Source organism: Hibiscus syriacus, unplaced genomic scaffold (genome assembly GCF_006381635.1).
Source record: "Hibiscus syriacus cultivar Baekdansim isolate YM2019G1 unplaced genomic scaffold, ASM638163v2 tig00111408_pilon, whole genome shotgun sequence".
NCBI lineage: Eukaryota > Viridiplantae > Streptophyta > Magnoliopsida > Malvales > Malvaceae > Hibiscus > Hibiscus syriacus.
The window spans coordinates 385,652-410,756 of NW_024063085.1; the positions used below are offsets into that span (position 1 = coordinate 385,652).

The 25,105-nt window shown below is 37.1% G+C and overlaps 3 protein-coding genes across 3 annotated transcripts; 1 reads left to right on the forward strand and 2 right to left on the reverse strand.

Moving 5' to 3' along the window:
* The first annotated feature begins 4,721 nt into the window (after positions 1 to 4,721).
* Positions 4,722 to 5,788, forward strand: LOC120162744 (protein PHLOEM PROTEIN 2-LIKE A9-like). The gene is made up of 3 exons (XM_039172826.1): positions 4,722 to 4,959; positions 5,053 to 5,165; positions 5,246 to 5,788. Exons 1-3 carry the CDS (start codon positions 4,900 to 4,902, stop codon positions 5,619 to 5,621), a joined length of 549 nt encoding a protein of 182 aa, XP_039028757.1. The 5' UTR covers positions 4,722 to 4,899; the 3' UTR covers positions 5,622 to 5,788.
* Positions 5,789 to 7,409: 1,621 nt separating this feature from the next.
* Positions 7,410 to 10,227, reverse strand: LOC120162814 (copper chaperone for superoxide dismutase, chloroplastic/cytosolic-like). The gene is made up of 7 exons (XM_039172887.1): positions 9,901 to 10,227; positions 9,775 to 9,800; positions 9,537 to 9,609; positions 9,294 to 9,428; positions 8,543 to 8,766; positions 7,543 to 7,836; positions 7,410 to 7,510 (listed from the first exon to the last, which is right to left on the reverse strand). Exons 3-6 carry the CDS (start codon positions 9,598 to 9,600, stop codon positions 7,573 to 7,575), a joined length of 687 nt encoding a protein of 228 aa, XP_039028818.1. The 5' UTR covers positions 9,601 to 9,609; positions 9,775 to 9,800; positions 9,901 to 10,227; the 3' UTR covers positions 7,410 to 7,510; positions 7,543 to 7,572.
* A 1,585-nt stretch (positions 10,228 to 11,812) lies between these two features.
* LOC120162815 (geraniol 8-hydroxylase-like) lies at positions 11,813 to 13,500 on the reverse strand. The gene is made up of 2 exons (XM_039172888.1): positions 12,591 to 13,500; positions 11,813 to 12,495 (listed from the first exon to the last, which is right to left on the reverse strand). Exons 1-2 carry the CDS (start codon positions 13,470 to 13,472, stop codon positions 11,890 to 11,892), a joined length of 1,488 nt encoding a protein of 495 aa, XP_039028819.1. The 5' UTR covers positions 13,473 to 13,500; the 3' UTR covers positions 11,813 to 11,889.
* Between the last annotated feature and the right edge of the window lie 11,605 nt (positions 13,501 to 25,105).

Here is a 25,105-nt window from a genome sequence, read left to right on the forward strand (position 1 = left end):
GCTATATCTTTTATCATAGCGCGATGCAGGTACCGCGCCTTATATGCTTATAAATACACTCCTCCGGCTCACATCTCCTCGCATCTCTCCTCTCTTATAAATTAATACAACAATTCCGTCAACGAGTAATAATTCTCGCAATCTTCTCAAATTTAATTTAGAAGTTCGTGCAATTTTTCGTTATAAGGTAATTTTATTATAATTTTTTAATTATACTTATTGTTTATTATCATTATTTGAAAAAATATTATACTAATTATTTTCAATTAATTTTTATGTTTGTAAAATTGAAAAGCGGGAGCATACGTCGAAATAGTTTTGCGGTGCAGGTAATAATATAAAATTATATTATTTAAATTATTTACATTGATGTGTAAAAAATTTATTGTGTTATATTTTCGTTCATATATAATTTATTTAATCAGGTTTGTTTAAGTTATTTTTTTGCAGATATAATATTGCCGCACTTTTAAACTCAAAGAATGACGCGACTTTCAGCTATTGTTCTAACTCCTCCTGCGTCGCGAATGTGTTTCGCATGGCGGTGGCTGTCGGTCTCGAAGAGGATTTCTTCGTATCACTAGTTCTGACTCTTCGCTGTCATCATCATCGCCATCGTCGTCGTCACCATCGTCGTCATCGTCGTCGTCGTCATCCTGAGCAGGTACATCAGGTTGATGAGGAGCTGATGACGATGAAGCACCTCCATAGAATAAGGACCATGAAGGTATATGACTGACTATCCCATCGGCATGCGAAAACAGGAAAAATTGGGAAAACCTAGACATCGCTGAGTGTGAAAACTGTACAAGAGGTGTTTGTGCTGCGGCCATGGGTGATGAACATGAACCCGCTAAATATCCAGTATATGAACCCCAAGTCGGATCTGCAAACATAGACCCATAATAGCCTCCAGAGGGGTCATCTGTGACGGTGGCGGTGGCGGAGGTCATAAAACCAGGTGAAGGCGGCGGCGGCGGCATCTGGTAATGGAAAGGCGATGACAGCATCATATATGGCTGCGGTGGCTGCTGGAAAGGTCCTGCTGGTGCAGCTGAGGATGAACCGGAAGCACCTGCTCTCCGTCCACGAGTCGGGGGACGATGGTGCTGTGTCGGTGAACGTCTCTATCGACGTCGTGGAAAGGTCTGCCCTCGTGCATCCTCAGGTAGTAGAAACGGTTTCCCGTTACTGTTGAACCACTCATAATAATCCTCAGCATACATCAAGAGGTCATCAAAAATTGGCTCTCTACGGAGAAGGTGCCGATGTCGATCCTCCCACAACACGACCCACCCATGATGCCTCACCACCAATTTGTATCTGTCTTGCCGCGTCTATCTAAGCTATGCAATTCCTTCATATTGCGAGGTGTTTCCGGAATTGGTTGAAAACAACCAAACTGCCGGAGCATGCGATCAGTGGGTATCACTAACTTAAGATTCCTAATAAGGATCTAATACACGATCCTTCTCCTAAAAATAAATAATTACAAAAATTAATTCTTAATCTAATAATCATGCATTAAATGAATCAACTAATTATTACTAATAATTTAAATTAAATTAAAACGTTAAAATGTTACCGTATTAGCAAAGTGTCGAGATATTTAATTCTTAATCTAATAATCATGCATTAAATAAATCAACTAAATATTACTAATAATTTAAATTAAATTAAAACATTAAAAATGTTACTGTATCAACAAAGTGTAGAGATATATGATTTCCATCCGAGCGAAGTAGATTGCCTTCCATTATATATCTGCAAAAAAATTATATTAGTAAAATATTAAATAAAGTAAAAACATAATAGTAAAAATATTATAAAATATATCTTAAAAAGAGAGTATTTGAGAGAAATTTAGAGAAATTGAGAGAATTTGGTGTGATAAAAGTGATTGAGGATAGGGTATTTATAGGGAGGATGGGACGTGAAGGGTTGGTAATTAGGGGTATAGCGCGCCCCCTGCACCGCGCTATACCCCACATGTCAGATATCCAGGTATAGCGCGGATCAGGGGGAGCTATACCCACGTAGCGCCAAATCAGCATATAGCGCGGTGCAAGGGGCGCGCTTTTCTACTAAGGGTGTTAGATCGGAAAATATAGTCTGACCGGTGTTAGATCGATAATAATACTGATCACCGGTGATATACCGGGAAAATAGCCAAGATGAAATGGTTTAACGAGGTTTCAAAAAATAAAAAAAAGTTAAAATATACGAATGAACATCGATTATACAGCTGCTTTATTAAGTTTATATTATATTACAATTTCGTATAATTAAGAGATTATTTGTGTAATTTATCTTAGGAAAAGTATTCAAACTATATTTCTTTTCTAGTTTAGGTGTTTAAATATTTTTTTGTCAAGGTAGGTGTCTAACCTTAAGAATGTTCATATTTTTCTTCAAATTTTTAATTTTAAGAAAATACTTAAAATTAAAAAAGAGACTAACTTTTTTTAAAATTATAAAATTCCCTAATTATTATCTTTATTTCCAATTGTCGTTGACTATTCAGACCTAAGCCTCTATCGCTTCGTATCTATTGATCAATCATCTCTTTATTCTTTCTTCATGTGCTTCCGCTCGGTTAACGGGGATATCTTAGTTACAGTAACCTTAATATATGGTTAAAGAAAGATTTTATTGAAAATATTATTATTTTTTTTTAAAATTTTCGGTAAAACACTCGGTCAGCCGTCTTTAGAATTGTTGCCTTTTCTTGTTTTGCTTCCACTCCACCCGCCACCTATGGAAGCAAGCTAGCTCTATATATTAGTTACCCCTTTCCCCTTTTCATACATAAAATAAGTTAAGCATTTAAGTCCCTCCAAAATCATCAGTTCATTTACGTTATTTCTGATGATGGAGATTATGATTAGTCGACTTATTTAATTACCATAAGATAAAAACTAAATTTTGAGAATTTTAAATATAATATCTTCGCATGAATCAAAATTCAAGCGATCAATTTTTTTCCTGAAAAGTATTAAAATTCACTTTAATCATGCATAATTGAGCTAATAATCTAATTCTTATTAGTTTGTATTGTTAATAAACATACTTGAAACATAAAAAAAATGTCAAAATACAACTTAATCAACCTTCATAACACTCAATTCACAATTGATCATGCCTAAACAATCACAAATCCAATTATGCATTTGGAGTCGCTTTCTATAAGTTACTACAGTCATTTTAAAGTAATTTTAGCCAATTAAGGTCAATTTCTTTGACTAGCAAGGCTAACATAATAATTCCATACTCGTGTTATGCTTAATCAAACCAACACCATTATTGTATGATTTAACATTTTGTCCAATTCAGTGATAAGGTTGCTATTTAACCAAGGGCGGAACTAGGATGAAAATATAGGAGGGCCAAGTTGCTTATCTTTGAAATTAACAAGGTTCTAGAAGGTTATGAAACCTCAGAAATAGATGATTGAGACTTAATTTCACTAATTTCAAAATTGTCATGTCCTAAAAAGTAATTAAACAAAAAAAGTTGGAGACAATACCTAATTTCATTTAACTTTAAAACTGATAATATCTTAAAAAATAATTAAACCATAAAATTTTAGAAGTTCAAGACTTAATTTTAACGGTTTTAAAACTTTAAGGACTTAAAATACAATTAAACCATAAAAGTTGAGATGTTCCGTCCCATATGATTCCGTCACTGCATTTAACGTATGATGTTTCGTAAACATCAAATGATAGCTCAACTATGCAAGTTGATCAACATGATTTGTCCTTGTAGGCCACATGAGAATTCCTCAAGAAATTGAACTCCGAGTTTTCAGAACTTCATTCTCCAAGCTGGGGAATTCAGAGGCACCTGAATTTGCTATAGCACACAGTTTTATTGTACGATTGAAGTATTGAGTTGCTATAATCTTGTATCCAAGTTCAGGTGCCAAACAACTGTAAGTCAAATGGCTGAGAGTAGGAATATATAAAATATTTTAACTTTATTCCTTTCCTACCAATTGGTGGCATCAAGTTCTCAAATTGATGATATATAGATTCATGGCCACCTCCTGCAATCCACACGTAATTGCCAAAGGCATCAAAAACTAAATTCTTTGCATATGGTGTGAATGTGTGGCTCAAAATCGAGTGACAAAGATATACATGCATGCAAACATCTTAATGATAAACATGAATTTAATATCTCGTTTAAAAATATTTTTTAAGGTGAATACATATATATTAATAATATAAATTTTTATATCTTATGATAATACTTTTTTCCTTTTGATTTATGAGTCACTCTTATGTTGTATCCTATGATGGTTTGTCGAGTTGTTTTTTTTTTGGCATAATGACTTTCTCCCATAGAAGTATTTTTTGGCGTTTTTTTTAGTGTTAATCAAGTTGGTTAGTTTTGTACCTTCATGCAATAATTTTGTTTTTAATGGTTTTGTCATTATTAATAAAAATATGTTGGAAAAAAAGTAAAATTTTAAGAAGAGTGAACTTATAAAATTCTAATGAGTGGAAACAGATTATCAATTGAAAATACAAAGAAAATATCTAAAACATATACTAATTTAAAATTTTAAGGATAACGACTACCGTCACCCGTCTTCTTTCAGTCCATCCTTGAAATAAACCATAGTTTGGTATAGTTGGAAGAATAAAAAAAGAGAATGAAGTATCATATACGGTTCTTTCAAAAAATTTAAAGAAAAGTTTAGATTCTTTTCGTTTTCTATTTTGTTTGAGTATGCTTTGCTTTGAGGTGTCGTATTCAAGAATTGAGCAAAAAGCAGAAGGAAAAATAAAATTCCTTGCTACCACCACCCTCAAAACCCTTCATCTTTTTTGCACTATATAAAATTAGGGCTCACATTTCATTTCAAAACATAACAAATCCTTCATCTTCACAATGGCTAGCAAGCCTCATCAAGAAGCAGATAACAATTCTATCATCAAGGAAAAAACTGTCGTAAGTACATAGTAGTATCAACAAGCTTCTCACATGCTGTTTGGTTACCAGGAAAATACTTTTTTCATTATGTTTTGGAATCCAATGTCGCAGGATAATAAAGATGTTATCACATTTAAACCCAGAGCTTTTAACATTGTTTGGGGAAATGACAGCCGTTATTGGCGCATTCCTAATCCTCCTCGCTCATTTGCGCCACTGTCCGAGTAAGAATAAGCCCTCTTATTTATTTATTTTTCATTACTGAGAAATTCTTCGATGAATATTGAATCATGGTAATAAACAGGGAAGAAGCCGCGGAGCTGGTACAGGTATCGTGGCTAGAAGTGACGGGTTCATGCCAAGTAGAGCCATTAACGACGTATGAAATCAGCTTCACACTTAGCTTCAACAGAAATGCATTTGGTTGGAGTGGGGCGCCGGTTTTCTTGATGGCTAAGGTAGGGAAGAAAGGCAAGTACAAGTGCAGAAAACTCAAGGAAATAGACAACTTGTTCGAGGAACCCACGGATGTTCCAAGCAATGAAGACTCGTTCACTGTGGATTCTGGTCAACTACAACCAGACATGAGACTTTATTTTGGTTTGTATGAGGTGTGGAGTGGAAAATGGAAGGGAGGTATGAGACTTCATCAAGCCATCGTTAAAGAAATTAGTAAATGAAAGCAAGTCATCAACAAATTGATAGATTTCTGGTGATGGATCTCTGATGGTGGATTGAGAGTACAGTCGTATCATCAAAATTCTAAATTCTCATATATATTTTTTTTGTATTTTGTATTTATAATCTTACGTTTGTCCATGTGAATGGTATCAATAATTAATAGGTGCGTAATGTTTTCAGTTTTTGTTAAAGCTGAGAATGGTATTACAAATTAATTGGACTGAATAATGGAATATTAATGGCAAGAATTCCTATGTGTTGGAGTTTAAACTTATGATCTGTTTGTTTTATTGTAATTGATTTGTCGGAAAATATTGCCCTGATTTTTCAGTGTTTAGGTAATAGAAAACAAATCATCAATGTAATTCATTTTAAGTTTCATGCCTAGATTCTATCACTGTTTCTCATAATAATTCTATAATTTTAGAACCTTTTTATTCCCATATGTTTTATTACTACTTTTTTTTAAAGTTTACTGGTTAATTAACACTTGAAAATTTTGAAATTCAGCAATCGCTCAAAATATAATTGTTACAACATATGTCAAGTTATTTGAGCATAGGCTAATTATAGAATAGTCTTAATATTTTTATCAACTTGATATATGTCCAAGATGTTTACAAAAGGTTTCCTCATCCATTTCTCAAAACATTGAGAACAGAAAACCTTAGTAAAAAATATTTCGTTGAATACCAACTTGAAAAGAAACTGGTGAAGGACATTAGATCCATGCAAATACTGGCACAAGCATCTCACCAAAAACATTCTCAGTGTCCCAAATTGGAGACCATTCCCGAAATATGACGGTGTAGGATTCCCTAAGACAGTGTCCCTGTTTTTCTTTCTTTGTCCTTCTATATTTTGTTGCATAGGTACATAAATCCTTGAAATTAGTTTTCAAAGAAGAGTTTGTTTGTAGCAATATTATAGTTTTCATTCTTTTTATATCGAATACAATGGTTTTAAACTTTTTGATTTCATTTTCCCTTTTAAAAGTATCTTATTAGTGAAAAATGGAAACAATCAATTACGCGTGCCACTAATTTGCACAAAATCAATACTCTTGCATTAATTTAAAAAAAAAATCAATTATACCCATTTATTAATGGTTTTCTCTGGTGGAGTGATTTTTATTACCAACTAATAAATGAATTCAATCTATCTCAGTGGTTAAAAGGATGATTGTTATCACTAGAAGTCTCAAGTTTGAAAACCTGAGACTACAAGAATATTTGAGGTTTCATTATCATATGGTGAAGAATTTCAAAAACAGATATAATCACCCTAAATTAAAAAAAAAAAACTAATGAAATATCAATATTTGGTATGCCCAAAAATATTCAACTCAATAAATAGTTAAATATTTTTAAAAGGAATTTCCCTTTTGCTCGTTTTTCTAAATCAATTCCCTTCTTCATTTACCCTAATTCTCTTTTACTGCTAATCCCTAATTTGTTCGATTTATTCCCTTTTTCTCCGGGGATCATGACAGATAAGTTAAATCCTTTAATGCTAAATGCTCTGCCCTAACGAGCCATTCCATTTTCAATTTAATAAATATTGTGTTGGTTACTGTTATCTATAACTATTGTGGAGGAATAACTTAAACTTAGTTAACGGACAAGTTATGGTCGAATTATTTTAGATAATATCACCAGTTTTCAAGCATCTTGGGTAATACAAGCTTTCATCAATCAAGAAAAAAAACATGAAGTTGTCAATTAGTTAAGAAAATTTTAAACAGATATTACCTTCTAATCACCTCAGACTATTCAAAATAATAATAATAATAATAAAGCTTAGTAATCATCAATTTTATTGTAGAGCTTTTCACTCTGTTTCTCAGATCGTTCTTATAAGTCATTAAGACGGCAAGAAACTATGTAAATAAGAATGCTAGTAGCATACAAAGTGCGACTACAAGTACATATAACTTACTTCCATAAATCCTCAGACCTTACTAGTGACAAAATCTTTGTCAGTGGCTTCCCAGATGGTGGTGCCATCACATGCACATATCTTCTTGTAGTTTTCCCCTACTCCAGCACTTCGGGCAATCACTGCAGCTGTCAGACCTGGATCTGATCTATCTTCAGTCTCATATACAGCTATCGACCGCCCGATGAGATCGCCAACTCTGAGTTGCTGTTTGACACAAGTCTTAAAAGCCTCACCATTCTCATCCACATCTAATGTTCCCAGGTCGCCAATCGGCTGAAAAGCAAGGACAAGAGTAAGGAATGAAAAGTAAACATTTTTTTTGAGAAGAGAATGAAAAGTAAACATGATGGTATGAAAGAATGGACATCGAGATGCAGGCTTATAATAAAAAAATATAAAACAAAAGAGAAAACATTCCATAAGGGAAAATCCTTCAAGAGAGAACACAATTTGAAACGGTCCAATCAAGGTGTCCATATGCACATAACTGTTGAGACAAAGCTATACGAATCGGTTAAATATGAGTATCAACTCCTTTACAGAAAAGAATAATCTTCCACAACTTTTCCTGTTTCATTCAGTTTCTCAGCAAAGAAGTCTGCAGGACAAGATCAGAACAATTGGGTTTTTTAAACATATTTTCAGTCATTATGGAAATTAAAAAATTTATGGAAGTAGCACCAACATAGTAAATAATTTGAAAATAATTTTAAGCCAGCACTCGACCACTCCCTTCCTTTTAGTTGTCCAGATCAGATAGCACTAAGAGGTTCATCAACCAGTAAGTCCATCTTTAACAAAGGTAAGTGGTACTTTGAATATCATACGTGCACTTCATGGTTATTAAATGAGCTTACAACATACACACACAAAGAGGGAGTATGAAAGTGATATATACAACACATAAAAAGGGAGAGCGTATGATTATTTAGGTAAGAAAAAGATACATGAAATCCAGGACTAAAGTTGGGAAAAGAACCTCTTTAGCAGTTCCTCCATTTGGTGGATTAAACACTTTCCCTGTACTGGCAGCACCTCTTGTTAGATCACCGAATTCATTAATTGACCAACCGTGTTTTCCTGGTGACAAACCACTAAAATTGGCTTCAATCCTAGCCAGTTCCATACTCACTTGAGCCAATCGAACTACACCAAAAATTTTGGGGCCTTTGAACTCAGCAACAGCTGCAGAAACTAAAATGTCTGCACAAGTACAAGGTAATAATTTGAGAAATTGTTGTTTATCTGCTGATAAGAGGTGGAGAATTTATTCCATGGCATGAACAGCATAGCATGCTCAGAAATGTGTTTCAAAGAAGCCTCTTTAAAATCTTTAAGTAAATACTAACTCATTATTTATTCATTGAAAGCTCTAACTGAACTGATTGCCAAAGAATGGATAGGAGGCAGTTTCTGGTCAATTTATTTAGAAATGGAACCATTTAAGTAGTCCTACAAATAATTATAGCAACTAACAGAACATTTCTAAATTTCAGGGAGTTCCCTCAAGAAGCTAAACTGAGCATAAATTTTGTTATGTCATAGCATAGCTCAGCATCCTTCTTTGGAATAATATAGTAAACCAAGGAACAGGCTGCAACATAAATTATAAAATTCCAATGAAAACTACGACTTCCCTTTCTGTTTGACACCAACATGCATAAATGTGGGCAATCAACAAATATATGAGCTAATAAACCCAACATAAAAGCAAGTTAGATTCGACAAACCTTCCGGCACGCCTTGGCCTATTAATCTAGCATTTCGACCAATCTGCTCGAACGCTTCGGTCATGGTTTTCACAGGCGAAGAACCAAGTATTCTCACCACTTGATTGCTCAAGTCCGCTTCCACACTTTTGATTCCTTTGTTTTTATGAACAAAAATAAACACCAAATGAAACAACATTCAGAGAATATCCTTTAAAAGCCTAGAAAGATAAATCATGCACAAAATTATTACTGTTGCCTTACCATCAATTGTTTGTAACTTATTCTTGACCGCATTAACACAACCTTCACACTTCATATCCACCATATACTCAGTCTGATACCAAAATAAAAGACCCAAAATTTTTAGCATATCAACAAAATATAAGGATTAATCAACAATAAGCATCCAATTCACGAGAATGCAAAAATAGGGGGAAAACTCAATTTATAGGAGAATAAGCTATGTACATGAATTAGATTAATCAAGATGTAAACTTACAAGAACGTCAGGCAGGACCCGCTTTCCTGCAAATTCAAGATAGAAAGGATCAAGCATAGTTAAAGATAATAGATTTGATGTGAAAAGAAATTGGAAGTGCTCAAAATTGGAAATTCAGTAGCAAACCTGAGATGGGTTGTGATAAGATGGGGGAGAATCCATGTTAAGAGCAGTGGGAGAAGGGGTGAAGTTCCTTGTAAGGCCTAAGCGATTGGGTGGTGAAGAGAGGAAAGGTAGGCTTTTGGTATTGGGAAGACGAGAGGATTTGCAGGAGGATGAAGAAGAAGAAGAAGAGAAAGAGAAGGCCGTGGGCAGAGCAGAGGCAGCGGCTATGGCAGTTGCTGGGGTCAGCGACCTCAAAAATGCCATTGCTTTAGTATGGTTGTTCTTTTACTGACACGGACCAAATGGTTAGGTGAAGGTGCAGTTCGTCGAGAGTCGTGACTTAGCCCGCTTTCCAGATACTTCTTAAGTGGCTCATGTTCCATATCAAATTATGCAAAATATTTGGGTAAAAATATTTTTTTATATGTAAAATAGAATTCAAATTATTTAGTTATAGTTTTAAACAATTAAGGTATTTTCTAAAGTTTTAAATGAGTTATTTAATCAAAATTTATAATTTTCTTAATTTAAAATAATTTAATAAATTTAATTCTTAATATTTAAAAGCTTCATAAATTTAGTATTTCTTATGACACTATAAAATCAAGCGAGCTTGTCATATCAAATAATAGTTAGATAACTCTATTCTATGGTAAAGAAGTAAAATTTATTAAAAAAGTAATATGAAAGTAATATAACATTTATTATTATAAATAGATTCAAAAAAGTCAAGTCAATAGTAGCTCCCTCAATTATAGGAATTTACCGATTATCCATCAAGAGTAACGGTGGTAGGATTTAAACTTAGTCATACAAACTCAAATTCATGAATTCTAATCACTTGCGTTAACACTCATTGACGTAATATAACATTTATGAGAGAATAACAAATAATCTAAAAAAGAAGAAATTTTAAAAAAGTTAACTTTTTTAAATATAAATGATAAAATGAGATTTTTAATCCTAAAACTTATAAATTGTCAATTTTATTATAATTTGAAATAATTCAATAAATTTAGCCTCTTAAATTTAATAATTTTATCAATTTAGTCTTTTTATAATACTGTAAATCCAAGCGATCTTATCGTATTGAAAAAGTAGTTGGATAACTCCATTCTATCATAAAGAAGCAACAAGTTACATTTAAATTGTTATTGTACTAAGAAAATAACATGGAAGGAACATAATATTTATGGGAGAAAAACAAGCATTTAAAAGAAGAATAGACTAAAATGATGAGAGATTTTAAATATAAATGATTAAATTTATTGAAATGTTTCAAGTTAATACCAAATTGATAGACTATATAAATTTTGAACGCTAAAATTAATATCATGTTTTGTAACATCACTATTTTATATAACATTTAATGGTTTATTGGTATGTTTGTAATAAATGTTTATTACACTCTTTTTGATAAATTTTTTTGTTAAATTTATTTAATTATGTTTATATTAAGTTCTATATAGTATTATTTGATTTTACTTATAGTTAAGAAAATAAGGTAAAAATTTTAGTGAGCTTAACGAGTAATGAGTCGAGCAACTAATTTTTTTAACGAGCATGACTCGAGCAAAATTTTAAACGAGTAACAAGTCGAGTCAGCAAACAAATTTTTTAACGAGCACGAGTCGAGCACTATCCAACTTACAATCGACTCGCTTGATAAGCACTCATATTCGGGTCTATATAGGTTTCGAGTTGAGTCATTTGGTTGGATAATCAAGTACGAGTTAAATTTATTTTACGTAGCCACAATCTACATTGTGGATCCTGATTTATATAAAACCTTGAAATTTCAAGGGCAAGACCCTATGTCCACCATGGTTGGATCACACCTCTCTCTTAACCATTTAACATAGCCAAAATCTATCTTGAAATTGGGTGTGTTCATAATGGATTCTCACAATCTTTTGATGTACAAGTAGAGGCGTTCCAAAGCAAATCCAAGTTTCTTTATTTATCTTCACTAATTAATTTGGATAACAAGAGCAAATAAACAAAACAGTATCAAATTAAACGTGGGATAACTCTTAATCGTCGAGCTTTCTGTAAAACAAGGCCAAAGGCATCATCCATGTTCATGTTTTGAGGTGTAACTCCATCTTCAAGCTCCCAATCAAATGAGTGAATAAGGGTACCCAACACCAGGTGCAACATCCTCATGGCTAATGGCAATCCAGGGCAAATTCGTCGCCCACCCCCGAATGGAATGAGTTCAAAGTCCCTTCCTTTAACATCCACTTCTGATCTCATTAACCTCTCTGGAAGAAACAACTCAGGTTCGTCCCAGCAATTGGGATCTCTGCCTATAGCCCATGCGTTGATCAACACCTGTGCGCCCTTCGGAACCACGAACTCATGAATCTCGATATCGGCTTCAGCTTTTCGAGGGAGTAAGAAAGGAACTGGAGGATGCAATCTCAACGTTTCCTTGACAATTGCTTGCAAATAAGGTAAAAAAGTATCGTCGGATTCATCCACCATCTTCCCTTGGCCAATTTTTTGTTGCAGTTCTCTTCGGGCATCAAGTAAAGTTTTCGGGTTATGGAGTAATTCCGCCATTGCCCATTCCAAAGTACTAGTTGTTGTCTCCGTTCCCGCTGTGAACAAATCCTGTTTCAAAACAAATTCTCACCAAGTTATGGACATGAAACTTCAATAGTAAGAGGTAAACAATTAAGAGACTGAAAAGAGACAAATTTAGCCACCAAAATCAAATGTTTGATCTGATTTCTATCAAGCTCTTGGTTGTCATCTTCACTGATTTGGAGAAGAATATCCAATAGATCATTAGTTGATATAGAATCATTCATGGTTCTCGACTCCAACCGCTTATCGATCAAATCATCGAAAAGAATCATCAACTTCCCAAAATGATTAGTCATCCGACGCCTTATGCCTTGCAAGTCAAGGTTACCAAGAAGAGTAGGGAAATAATCACAAAAATTTGGTTTTCCCAACTCTTTCTTGATACCCTCTATAATTTCTCCGAATTCCAGAGCTGTATCAGAAGAGTCCGCTAAATCAATGGAAAAAATAGTATTGGACATAAGATTAAGCATTGTTTTTAAAACAATTGTGCTTATGTCAATCGCTTCTCCGATTCGGGAACTATCACGAACACCGGCGAGGAGTTGTTCTATTTTGCTGTGCCGCAAGTACCGGTTAGCGTCGAGTTTGTGAGCAGAGAAAATGTGCAAATTGCAGATTTTCCGAAGGTTTCTCCATGTGGTTGAAACAGGCATCCAAGGCAATCCGGTTTCGTGGTGTTGAAGGGCATGAAGGGCATCGGGAATGGTTCGGTTACACGATATGGCGTCATGCGTTTGGAGGATTTCTTTGGCCATTGTTGCAGACGAAATTACTATAGTAGTTGTTTGGCCAAGTTTCAAAGTCATACTGTCGCCATGAATCTTGGCAAGTTTGGCAAGGGCCTTATGGGGCTTATCACCAAGCTGGAAGAGGTTCCCGAAGATCGGAATCGGAGGCGGACCGGGCGGAAGCTTGTCTGTTCTTCCCGATTTCCTTCGAAAGGCTTGAAACAAGACCACGAACAGAACAAAGCACAGCAACGAACTTAAGACATCCATCTTCTTTGGTTGTCCTTACCACCGATTCATCTTTCTATTGTGGACTACCTTCATATATACTAAGCCGTATTATTTTATAACCTTGCATCAGCCCTGAAATTAGGGGTGAATATTCGGTTGTTGTGATGAATCAGAATAAAAACAATTTCGACTTAGCGGAGTTGATGAGTTTTATTTTATAATTTAAATTTCTTTTAAAATATTTTTAGATAAATTTATGATATTCGACTCGAATTGTTTAAGTTTTTATTTAAATTTAATTATAAATATTTTTATTGTTATGGTAATATTTAATTTCAATTTAAATAATTTTCTATAGCAGTCGGAAAAATCTTCGAGAGCCCAAGATTGAATCGACTTAAATTAATGATTTAACCTTTTTAGAATCGCTACCAATCTTCTGGATTAAGAGAGTTGGATACCTAAAATTATTTTTTTACCTGATGTGCATCTTACCAACTTAAAAAGGTTCGTATGTTGGTTGCATGTGAGAAATGATTAACACCCTCCAATGCCATTGTACCAACAGAGTTATATGTTATATTAATAGGAAAAATTAAAATTTAAGCCAAAATTTAAAATAAAAATCCACTTACTTACAAGATTCGGTGAAATAATTAATCCAAATATCTAAATAATACGCGAATTCAAAATAATAATGAGACCTAGAAAAGGACACGTCCGACGAAAATTGAATATTGCAATAACTATTTACCATACACATACATATTCTTCTTTTTCATATATATATATATATAATTAAGATGCTCGACTTTAAAAATAAAGTTATTAATTATTAATTTTTTTATTTATTTGAATTATTTAAATCTTATTTTATAACTTAATTTTATTATAAAAAATAAACCTAGTGGCGGAAAAACGACAAATTACAATAAAAATGTCGAAGTAAAATATCTTTTACATGAACCAGAACAAAATTATCCATTTGAATATAAAATATTATCTTCTAACTTTAATTATTTTTTAACATCAATTATGGCGGCTAAACGACAAATTACAACAAAAATGTCAAAAGTAAATATCTTCTACTTGAAGAAGAAGAAAATTATCCATTTAAATATATAATAATTTTTTTTTTGTGAAAAGGAGGAGATAAAGTACCCAACTACAATTTAATGTCAGGAGACGTTACTATCTAAAAACAAGAAATTTAACGATTCTATCGGAGGATCCAGGATAACTCGGTACTATATGGTTCGGAGTTGGTGATTTTGGCAAGGCTATCAGCCACTTTGTTTTCTTCACGACTAACATGATTAATTACTACCGTCCAATCTCTTTCCATTAACTCGAATATTTTCTGCAGCAATGTGATGTTCACTTCCTTTTTTTGTTTCCCTTGGAGTCTATTAGCCACCTCCATGCTATCCACTTTTACAGTTACCTTCTTTTCTCCTATTCTCCATGATTGTCATAACCCTTCATACACTCCCCAAAGTTCTGCTTCCATTACTGAGCATATTCTGATAGATCTAAAGAATCTTGTTATCCATTTACCTTTCCAATTACGGATGACTCCTCCACATGATGTGAAACTCGTATTGTTGTTACGTGCACCATCCGTATTCAATTTGCACCAGCCAACTTGGGGAGCTGTCTATTTCTTTGTTTCTTGGTGACTTTGGGTCTTCTTTTGACAACTGTCATTTTGATGTCAAAATAAATTCATTCTTTTCAATTAATAAATAAAGGAAATACGTAGTGAAGATAAGTAAAAGTCGAGCTACATGAACTTAGAAAATTTCTAAATTTATGTTTGAATTATTTAAACCAGACGATAAGTAGTAGATAAAAAGAAGGTTTTGATAAAAATGATTAAATAATAAAAAATGATTTAAAGTAAAAAAAATGTAAAGTTGAAAATGAATATGGTAAAAACAACCTCAAGCCTCATTTTGACTCAATTTCCTTCGGATCATTGAATTAGATTTTTCCTTCGGGATTCACGTCAATTACTTGGCCTACAATGACAATCCTCGTGACTCTTCTTTGTATACCGAACATCCAAGGCAGTCTTTGATTCCAGCTTCGAAAATTGATCTGATCAACATCAACTGTCGTAGATCAATAACCGTTTAAGTTCATGAAGACCGACTCGGATTGTTGTTTCAATAACTACTAATTCCGATCTCAATTCCCTCTTGACAAGATAATCTCGCCAAGTGTGTTCCCAGGAAGTCGAATGTGCTTTCAATAAGCCATTTTTTCTCTCACACGTTTAATTGCAACTTGACTAAATTAAATCTTTGATTTTGAAAATAAGCGTAGAGATTGAGAGAGATATTTCGAAGTTATTCAAGTGTTTTTTAATTCTCACGTTGGAATTGAGTCATCGCCTAAGCTCCCGACTTATGAAATATGAGTTGTGTTTTTAGACTTACCTCAAGAGGATATTTATAGCCTCTAAAATCCTAAAGATAAACATAGAAATTAAAAGAAAAATAATCCTAATGATAATTCTAAACATTTTCTAAATTCAAACTTTAAAATTAAAAATAAATATCTTAAGATATCTTTGCTCGTCCATATTCCAAAAGGCGCTGATTAGATTTTTTAGGAAAATTACTGCTGACTGAACCTTCTAGAAACTGTCACGTCAAACCGTGTCATGCCCATAGTCGTGCTTATATCTCCAACCTTGACCAAATAATAAAAAAAATACAAAATGCGCCCTTTTTACTGCTAATCCTAAAAAGTAAGATTTTACACGAAAATAAATATAACACAACCAAATTAACAACAATAAATCCATTGGATCAAAGATTTAACAAGCAAATAATATTCGCACTGTTTCCTTTTGCTGATAATATCACTGCTTGGCTATCTTTCTGCATGCGTCGACTGCAGTCCATGACGCTCTCTACTCCAATGTTTTTTGGATCAAAAGTGCAAGCGTTCCATCGCAGCCATAGTGTCCATAAAATGGATTCGAATAATATGTCCTAATCTGTTTCCTCTATTGCGAAGTACCCTGGATCGTCGAGATTAATTCGAATCCAATCTTCGATTTCCATACTCATAAACTCCAGTTGCTTCCTTGGTTTGATCAAGCCTCTCTATATTTCTGCTGTTTTGGGGCACTTACCTAAGGATATGGTTTATCGTTTCCTCTATTCCTCCACACTCCCCACAGCTCGCATTCGATGCCAAGTGTCACCTGACTCTTTTGCTGTTTGTCATTATTCTGCTTTTAGCAACCAGCCAGAGGAACATTTTGATGCATTGTGTCACGGACCGCCAGCCCATGACCGAGCTAAACTCATTCCAGGCTGCCAGGGACTATCTTTGCCACATTCTGGGCCTTCTAGAAGACCCAAGTGAGCTGACCCAATCCATCTTGGAGACATGATAATTGTTTAGCATTATCTTAGAAGATAATGATGCCAACTCATTGCCCACTTGTTGTAAATAGTGTAGAGCTCTCATCTTAGCCATTGATGTATTTTAATCCCAACCGTTCATTGTAGGGGACTCCAACTATAAAAGGAGGCTCACCCCCTTTCATTTACACACCTCAAGTTGAGAAATACAAACTAGTATTCACTCTCAAATCTCTCTTCTTCCTTTGTGCGACTATCTCTTTGTTTCCCCATTTCCTTTGGGATTTCCAACGTTCTAAGCATTCTAGCTTAGTGAAGGTTCGGGTCACTTAGTCGATTTTCGACCTTGAAAACGTCTAAGGCCGCACGAGCTTGCTAGCAGCAGTCTAGCCCCGTGACAAGTGGTATCAGAGCGTGTCGTTGTGGGTAAGCAACGATCATTTCGACCGAGTTTGGTGGAAGGTACGAAACCGGGTTAGTTCTGTTTACTCATAACTCGTTCAATTTATTTTGCTAACTGAGATGGCACCACAACATGGTGATGTGGGAGGTTCCGATGGAAATGAATCCCGAAATGCTGGAAAGAAGAGGGCACTATCGAGAGATGTTCTCGCATCCCTCTAAGAGAAGGTTACCAGGCTCGAAGGATCCATGGCGGATGCCCAGAGAGTGCTGGACACGCTAGAGTCCGTAGACCTTGAAAGGCTGGGATCGTTGGATCTCGATAAACTAGAATCCTTGGATTCTATTAAGGATGATGTTCAGGATTCACTCAATGGGTTGGATGTGAAGACAATGGATCGAGGTAATTCCTTGGAAGCCATGGTAGTAGCTTTAAGGAAGGAAGTCGAGGAACTCAAGAGCGAGGGTTCCGATTCTGAGGTGGCAACGTTAAAGAGGGAGGTCGAGTTGCTCAAGACCGAGTTGTTAGTGCGCAAAGCTGCATTCGGAAATAGCGCAGCCACGGTTGCACCCAAAGCCTTGGGCAACATCCCTAAGCCGGAGAAGTTCAAAGGGTCCATGTCAGCCTAAGATGTCGAGAATTTCTTTTGGGGGCTAGACCAATACTTTGCGGCCATGGGCATCACAAAGGATGCCAAGAAAGTAAGCATCGCTAGCGTTTACTTGTCCGAGGTTGCCCTCATGTGGTGGCGACGTAGATGCAACGATGTGAAGCGTGGCACCGCTCCCATCGCAACATGATAGGAGTTCCACGCGGAGTTCAAGGAACAATTCTACCCGGAGTATTCCGAAGATGAGGCGCGGTTCAAGTTAAGGCGTCTCAAGCAAGAAGGGTCATTGAGGGATCATGTTCGAAAGTTTGTCGAAGTAAGTCTCCAAGTCCCGAGTTTAAGTGAAGAGGACGGGTTCTTCACCTTCATGGGTGGGCTAAAACCATGGGCGAAGAACGAGCTAAGGCGACGAGGGGTCAAGGATCTCTCAACTGCCTTGACGACAGCCGAGTCAGTCATTGAGCTTGGCGTCAAGAGTGTGGACTCCAAACCAAAGCCAAAGTTTTGAGGCAGCAGTGGTGATAGGGACAGGGCATCCAGATCCGACAGAGATTCGAGTGACAGTGGAAGGCCATCAAATAGCAAGCACTTGGATAAGAAAGATAAGTCAATTATCCAATGTTACAACTGCAAGGGCCAATGGCACTTGGCGAGAGACTGTCCGCAGAAGAACAAACTCTCAGCCATCAAGGATAAAGATGGGGAAGAGAGTGAGACTCTTAAGCTTGGCTCCATTCTTAGCACCATGGAGGTCAAGAAGGGTCGAAAGAAGAAGGGGTTGATGTTCGTGGACGTCAACGTTGCTGGCCAAAAATTGAGTGCACTAGTGGACACTGGTGCCTCAGAATTGTTCATGTTCGAACCAGTTGCCAAGAAACTTGGCCTTCATGTGAAGAAGGCGAATGGTTTCATCAAGACAGTGAATGCCGAGGAAGTTCCAATTACGGGGGTCGTAAAAGGAATCGAGCTAACCGTTGGGGGATGGTCCGGAAGAGAAACCATTAAGGTAATTTTTCTTGATGATTTCGATTTTGTTCTTGGCTTAAGTTTCTTGGATAGGATCAATGCTTTCCCAGTACCCTTTGCCGATTGCTTATGCATCCTGGATCCAAAGCAACAATGTATAATTTCAGTAAGTAGAGGGTCAGGAGTCGGGGCCAAAGTTTTATCCGCGATTCAATTTTTGAAGGTGGTGCACAAGGAGGAACCGACCTTCCTAGCTATCTTGGTATGTGACGAGCCAGCCACAACCAAGGATGTTCCCGATGTGGTGAGCCACGTTTTGACATAATTCAAAGACGTGATGCCTGCCGAGTTTCCTCCAAAGGGGGAGGTTGATTAAAAGATTGAACTTGTGCCGAATGCAGAGCCACCCGCTCGAGCTCCTTACCGAATGGCTCCGCCCGAGTTAGAGGAGATGCACAGACAATTGAAGGATCTCCTCGATGCTGGTTACATCCTATCATCGAAGTCCCCCTATGGTTCCCCAGTGCTGTTTCAGAAGAAACACGATGGTTCTTTGCGGATGTGCATCGACTACCGGGCTTTGAATAAACTCACGGTGAAGAACAAGTACCCGATCCCTCTCATTGCGGACTTGTTCGATCAGCTTGGTGGTGCAAGTTGGTTCACCAAGTTGTACTTGCGATCAGGCTATTACCAAGTAAAGATAGCCGAGGGAGATGAACTGAAGACAGCCTGCGTGACCAGGTACGGTTCTTATGAATACCTTGTGATGCCCTTTGGCCTCACGAATGCTCCAGCCACTTTCCGCACCTTAATGAACAAGGTGTTGCAACCATTTTTGGATCGATTCGTTGTAGTCTACCTCGATGACATCGTCATCTATAGCAAGACGTTGGAGGAGCATGTCGAACACTTGAGGCAAGTGTTCTTGGTATTACGAGACAATGAGCTCTATGTTAAAGAAGAAAAGTGCTTATTTGCCCAGACGAAGGTTCCTTTCCTTGGCCACATTGTTGGAGGTGGCAAGATCTGGATGGATCGAGACAAGATTCGAGCCATTGAAGAATGGAAGATGCCAACCAAGGTGACGGAGCTGAGGTCATTCCTAGGCTTGGCCAACTATTACCGGCGTTTTGTCAAAGGTTACTCTAAAATCGCCACCCTCTTGACCGAGTTATTGAAGAAAGACAAGGGGTGGGATTGGAGCCCAAAGTGTCAATGTGCCTTTGAAGAACTCAAGCTTGCTATGATAAGTGAGCCAATCTTGGTGTTGCCAGATCACACCAAGCCCTTCGAAGTATTCATCGATGTATCCGACGTTGCTATTGGTGGGGTTCTAATGCAAGAAGGACATCCGGTTGCTTACGAAAGCCGAAAGCTCAACCACACCGAAAGACGATACACGGTCCATGAGAAAGAAATGACAGCGGTTGTGCACTACTTGCGCACATGGCGACATTATTTACTTGGGTCCAAGTTTATAGTGTTTACCGACAATGTTGCCAACAGTTACTTCATAACCCAGAAGAAGTTATCACCGAAGCAGGCTCGATGGCAAGAGTTTCTTACCGATTTTGATTTGTCATTCGAGCACAAATCTGGGAAAGTAAATTTCGTAGCCGATGCCTTAAGTCGAAGGTATAACATGGAGCTTGTAAGCATGCCGACGGGACAGATGCTGGAACGCATCAAGGAGGGGTTGTCATATGATCCGATGGCCACTTCATTGATTGAGCTTGCCACTGAGGGTAAGACTCAAAAATTTTAGCTCGAGGGAGACTTATTGTATACTCGAGGACACCGCCTCTACGTACCGCAATTTGAAGGATTGCGAAAGGAGCTCATGAAGGAATGTCACGATTCCAAGTGGGCGGGATATCCGGGGATCCACCGGACTTTGACCTTAATAGCAGATCACTATTACTGGCCGCACATGGGCAATGATGTTGAGGCCTATGTGAAGGCATGTCTTGTGTGCCAACAAGACAAGATAGAGCAGAAGAAACCAGCTGGATTGTTGCAGCCTTTGCCAATCCCTTAGAGACCATGGGAAAGTCTTTCCATGAATTTTATTGTCGGTCTGCCGGTTACCGATGGATTTTCTAGCATCATGGTAGTGATCGATAGATTTTTCAAGTATGGTACCTTTATCCCAGCATCCAAAGTATGCCCAGCCGAGGAAGCTGCTCGACTTTTTCTAAAGCACATGGTAAAGTACTGGGGCGTACCGAAGACGATTATCAGTGATCGGGACACAAGGTTCACTGGGAGGTTCTGAAAGGAGTTGTTCAAGTTGATGGGATCAAGCTTGAACTTCTCAACGAGTGTTCATCCACAGACGGATGGGCAGACAGAGAGAGTGAATGCACTCGTGGAGACTTACTTAAGACACTATGTGAGTGCCACGCAACGTGACTGGCCAAAATTGTTGGATATAGCCCAATTTTCCTACAATTTGCAGAGGAGTGAAGCGACCAATCAGAGTCCATTTGAGATAGTTACAGGGCAACAACCGTTCACACAAAATGCAATCACGACCGGGTATAAGGGGCCGAATCCAACAGCATACCAATTTGCCAAGGAGTGGCAAGAACAACATGAACTAGCCCGAGCTTGTTTGCACAAGGCCGGGAAGCGAACCAAGAAGTGGACGGATCGAAAGCATCGGGATGTCAATTTTGAGGTTGGTGACATAGTCTTTGCCAAATTAAGTGGCATTTTGCGCAACACATATCACAAAGGGCTTGTGTGAAGATACAAGGGGCCAATCAAAGTTCTAAAGCGAGTAGGCATCATGGCCTACAGATTGGAGTTGCCTCCAACCATCAAAGCTCATCCTGTGTTCCATGTGAGCTTGTTGAAGCTATACCATCAGGATTAGGAAGAGCTAGATCGAGGCAAGTCACACCGAGCGTCAGTCGGGGTAAAAATCTCTTACGAGAAGGAAGTAGAAGCCATCCATGTGAAGAGAGCCGTTCATCGAGTGGGACATCGACCAAGGCATGAATACCTTGTTCAGTGGAAGGGGCTTCCAGAAAGTGAAGGAAGTTGGGAGCCTTCCGAAGACTTGTGGCAATTTAGAGATAAGATTGATCAGTTTCACTCTAGCCGCGCGACGAGGGCGTCGCTAGAACTAGTGGGGGAGAATGTCACAGATCGCCAGCCTATGACCGAGCTAAACTCATTCCAGGCTGCCAGGGACTATCTTTGCCACATTCTGGGCCTTCTAGAAGACCCAAGTGAGCTGACCCAATCCATCTTGGAGACATGATAATTGTTTAACATTATCTTAGAAGATAATGATGCCAACTCATTGCCCACTTGTTGTAAATAGTGTAGAGCTCTCATCTTAGCCATTGATGTATTTTAATCCCAACCGTTCATTGTAGGAGACTCCAACTATAAAAGGAGGCTCACCCCCCTTTCATTTACACACCTCAAGTTGAGAAATACAAACTAGTATTCACTCTCAAATCTCTCTTCTTCCTTTGTACGACTATCTCTTTGTTTCCCCATTTCCTTTGGGATTTCCAACGTTCTAAGCATTCTAGCTTAGTGAAGGTTCGGGTCACTTAGTCGATTTTCGACCTTGAAAACGTCTAAGGCCGCACGAGCTTTCTAGCAGCAGTCTAGCCCCGTTACAATTGGATGCCCCTATATTAGCCAATTGTCTTCCGTGTTTTTTTCCTGTGTGTTATCTCCAGTTGGATCTTTCTCTCTTTGCTTCTCGTATGCAGATTTAACTACGAATAATCGGTCTGTTTTCCATTTCCAACCCGGCCTGTCACACTTATTAGATTGAAAGGGTGGCATCGTTGCATTTATTCTCAGCAAAATCTCTTGTGGTAACAGCCCTTTTAGCATGTTCCATCTCCATTTACCATCCTCATCAACCATTGCTGCCACGCTATTGTGTAACTGATCAAGGGTTAAAGATTGGTCAGTTTCAAAGTTTATCATTGGACCAATATCTCCTAGCCAAGGATCCCTCCAGAAGTTCACTCTCGAGCCCCTTGAACCGTTTCGGTTGTTCAGAGTCTCAGGGATACATTCCTTCCGCTTATATTTTCCTCTAAGCACTCTTACCCATAATTGATCATGTTGATAAATCAGGTTAAAACCGATTTTAGTCAAGAACACCGCGTTTTGATCTTCTAAGTGTTTGAAGCCAAGACCACCTTATGTTATTGCTCTACATAATTCATTCCAGTTATACATCCCTTCCTTTGTTTCTGAACCACCCCATATAAAGTTACGAATTATCTTTTCTATTTCCGCACATGTTTCTTTTGGGAGTAAGGTGGCCTGTATAGTGTAATATGGCATGCTCGAGAGTGCTGCTTTTACCAAGATTGTTTTACCTGCAAATGATAAATTACTGGCTTTCCATCCTGATAGTTTATCACAAACCTTTTGTACGATGTAATGGTACGAGGCTTTTGTAACTCTGGTATGGAGTACTAGTGGGACTCCTATGTATTTACCTAAGTCTGTCACCTCTTTGAAACTGAAATGTGAGCTTATCTTGTCTCCGAGACCGTTTTCCACAATCTTAGAGAAGTAGATAGTTGTTTTTTCTATGCTCACCTTGTGGCCAGACACTTGACTAAATTCTTTAAGAATTGTACCTATTTTTGACATTTGCTCCTCCTAAGCTTATGCGAATAATACCATGTCATCGGCGAAGAATAAGTGTGAAATTGTCGAACCATTCTTCCCTAGTCGAATCGGCTTTCATTCACCGCTATTTACGTAGCATTGAATTGTCTGTACTAACCTTTCCATACATAACATGAAGAGGTATGAGGAAAGAGTGTCCCCTTGACGGATACCCTTTGTGGGTTTAAATGCTTCTCTCATCGAGCCATTCTACAGTACTTGTGTCGATACTGATGTAACACATTTCATAATCAACTTGTGTAATTTAATTGAGATTTGCAGATCACCCAGAGTATCGTCGATGAAGTACCATTATAATCGATCGTACGCTTTTTCTAGGTCGATTTTGATGGCCATCCATCATTATTTCCTTTTTTGATTTCATGGAATGTACCACCTCCTGTGCTATTATTATACCATCTGTTATCAAACGTACGGGAACGAAGCTCGTTTGATTACCTGAAATCCACTTGGTTAGCAGAGAGTAAGTCTGGTGACTATTATTTTCGTTACAGCTTTGTATATCACTGAACAGAGACTTATCAGGCGAAATTATTTGATTGATTTCGGGCTTCTAATCTTCAACAGTAAGACTAAGAGTGTGTGATTTAAGCTTTCTGATGGTTTTTTTTGGCAAATTTTGAATCCCACATTGGTTTTGTATAAGGAGGAGGGGGAATTCTTTTATTATAAATAGAGCCCTCCTACTCCTTAGTTTAACATCCCACAAATATAAGCTTTCTTCTTATTAAAGGCTATTTGTACCATTTCTCTCTCTTTGTAATATTTCCTCTATTAGTGAAATATTATTTTAGTAGTGTTAGAGGACGTATGCATAATTTTGGCCTAACCTCATTAAATTTTGGTGTTCTCTTTATGTCTATTTAATAGCTATTGTCGGGTATAGTTGTTGTTAATTATTGTCCTATTAAAATTACTTGTCTTGGTAGTTCTGTCTAAGGAGAGTGTGTTTTAAGAGGGACCATTGTGACCCCTCCACTCATTCATGGGAATCTACCTTGGGGTGATTTTTAGTATAATCGTTTTCACACTAGTCACCTAGATAATAGTTTTCAAGGTGAATTTGTTATTATTGGTGGAAATTAACCCGAATTCCACAACAATTGGCATTAGATCTCTTGGTTTATTTTAGTATGCTCTGTAATTGCGGCTTAGGCTGATGTTCCACATCAGAAAAAAAATTCCTTGGGCTAATTGACATTCCGCATTGACAGTTATTAAATAGAATTTGTAGTAGAAATGACAGACGACAAAAAAACATCCACATCGTCGTCAACAACTTCTTCATCTTCAATTTTGGCAAGAAATGATGTGACAAATGTTAGATTTACAGTGGAGATTTTTGATGGCACCAGTCATTTCGGCATGTGGCAAAGTGAGGTTCTAGATGCCCTATTTCAGCAGGGTCTAGACATTGCTATTGAAGGAGAGAAACCAGATTGTCATGTGATACTATTCGATCGTATCTTTCTAGAGAGCAGAAGTATGCATTTTCTAAGAAAACTTTTGTAAGTAAATTGTGGAAGGCACTGAAGGAGAAATTTTTGAAGAAAAGCGGTCAGAACAAACTCTACATGAAAAAGAGATTGTTCTATTTCAACTATGTACCATATATCACTATGAATGATCACAT

Coding starts and splice junctions, on each gene's coding strand:
- LOC120162744 (XM_039172826.1), top strand. CDS start 4,900: ATGGCTAGCAAGCCTCATCAAGAAGCAGATAACAATTCTATCATCAAG. Junction 4,960..5,052: donor TCATCAAGGAAAAAACTGTC/GTAAGTACATAG, acceptor CCAATGTCGCAG/GATAATAAAGATGTTATCAC. Junction 5,166..5,245: donor TCATTTGCGCCACTGTCCGA/GTAAGAATAAGC, acceptor GGTAATAAACAG/GGAAGAAGCCGCGGAGCTGG.
- LOC120162814 (XM_039172887.1), bottom strand. CDS start 9,600: ATGGTGGATATGAAGTGTGAAGGTTGTGTTAATGCGGTCAAGAATAAG. Junction 9,429..9,536: donor TAAGTTACAAACAATTGATG/GTAAGGCAACAG, acceptor ATAAAAACAAAG/GAATCAAAAGTGTGGAAGCG. Junction 8,767..9,293: donor AGGCCAAGGCGTGCCGGAAG/GTTTGTCGAATC, acceptor GTACTTGTGCAG/ACATTTTAGTTTCTGCAGCT.
- LOC120162815 (XM_039172888.1), bottom strand. CDS start 13,472: ATGGATGTCTTAAGTTCGTTGCTGTGCTTTGTTCTGTTCGTGGTCTTG. Junction 12,496..12,590: donor AGATCAAACATTTGATTTTG/GTGGCTAAATTT, acceptor GTTTTGAAACAG/GATTTGTTCACAGCGGGAAC.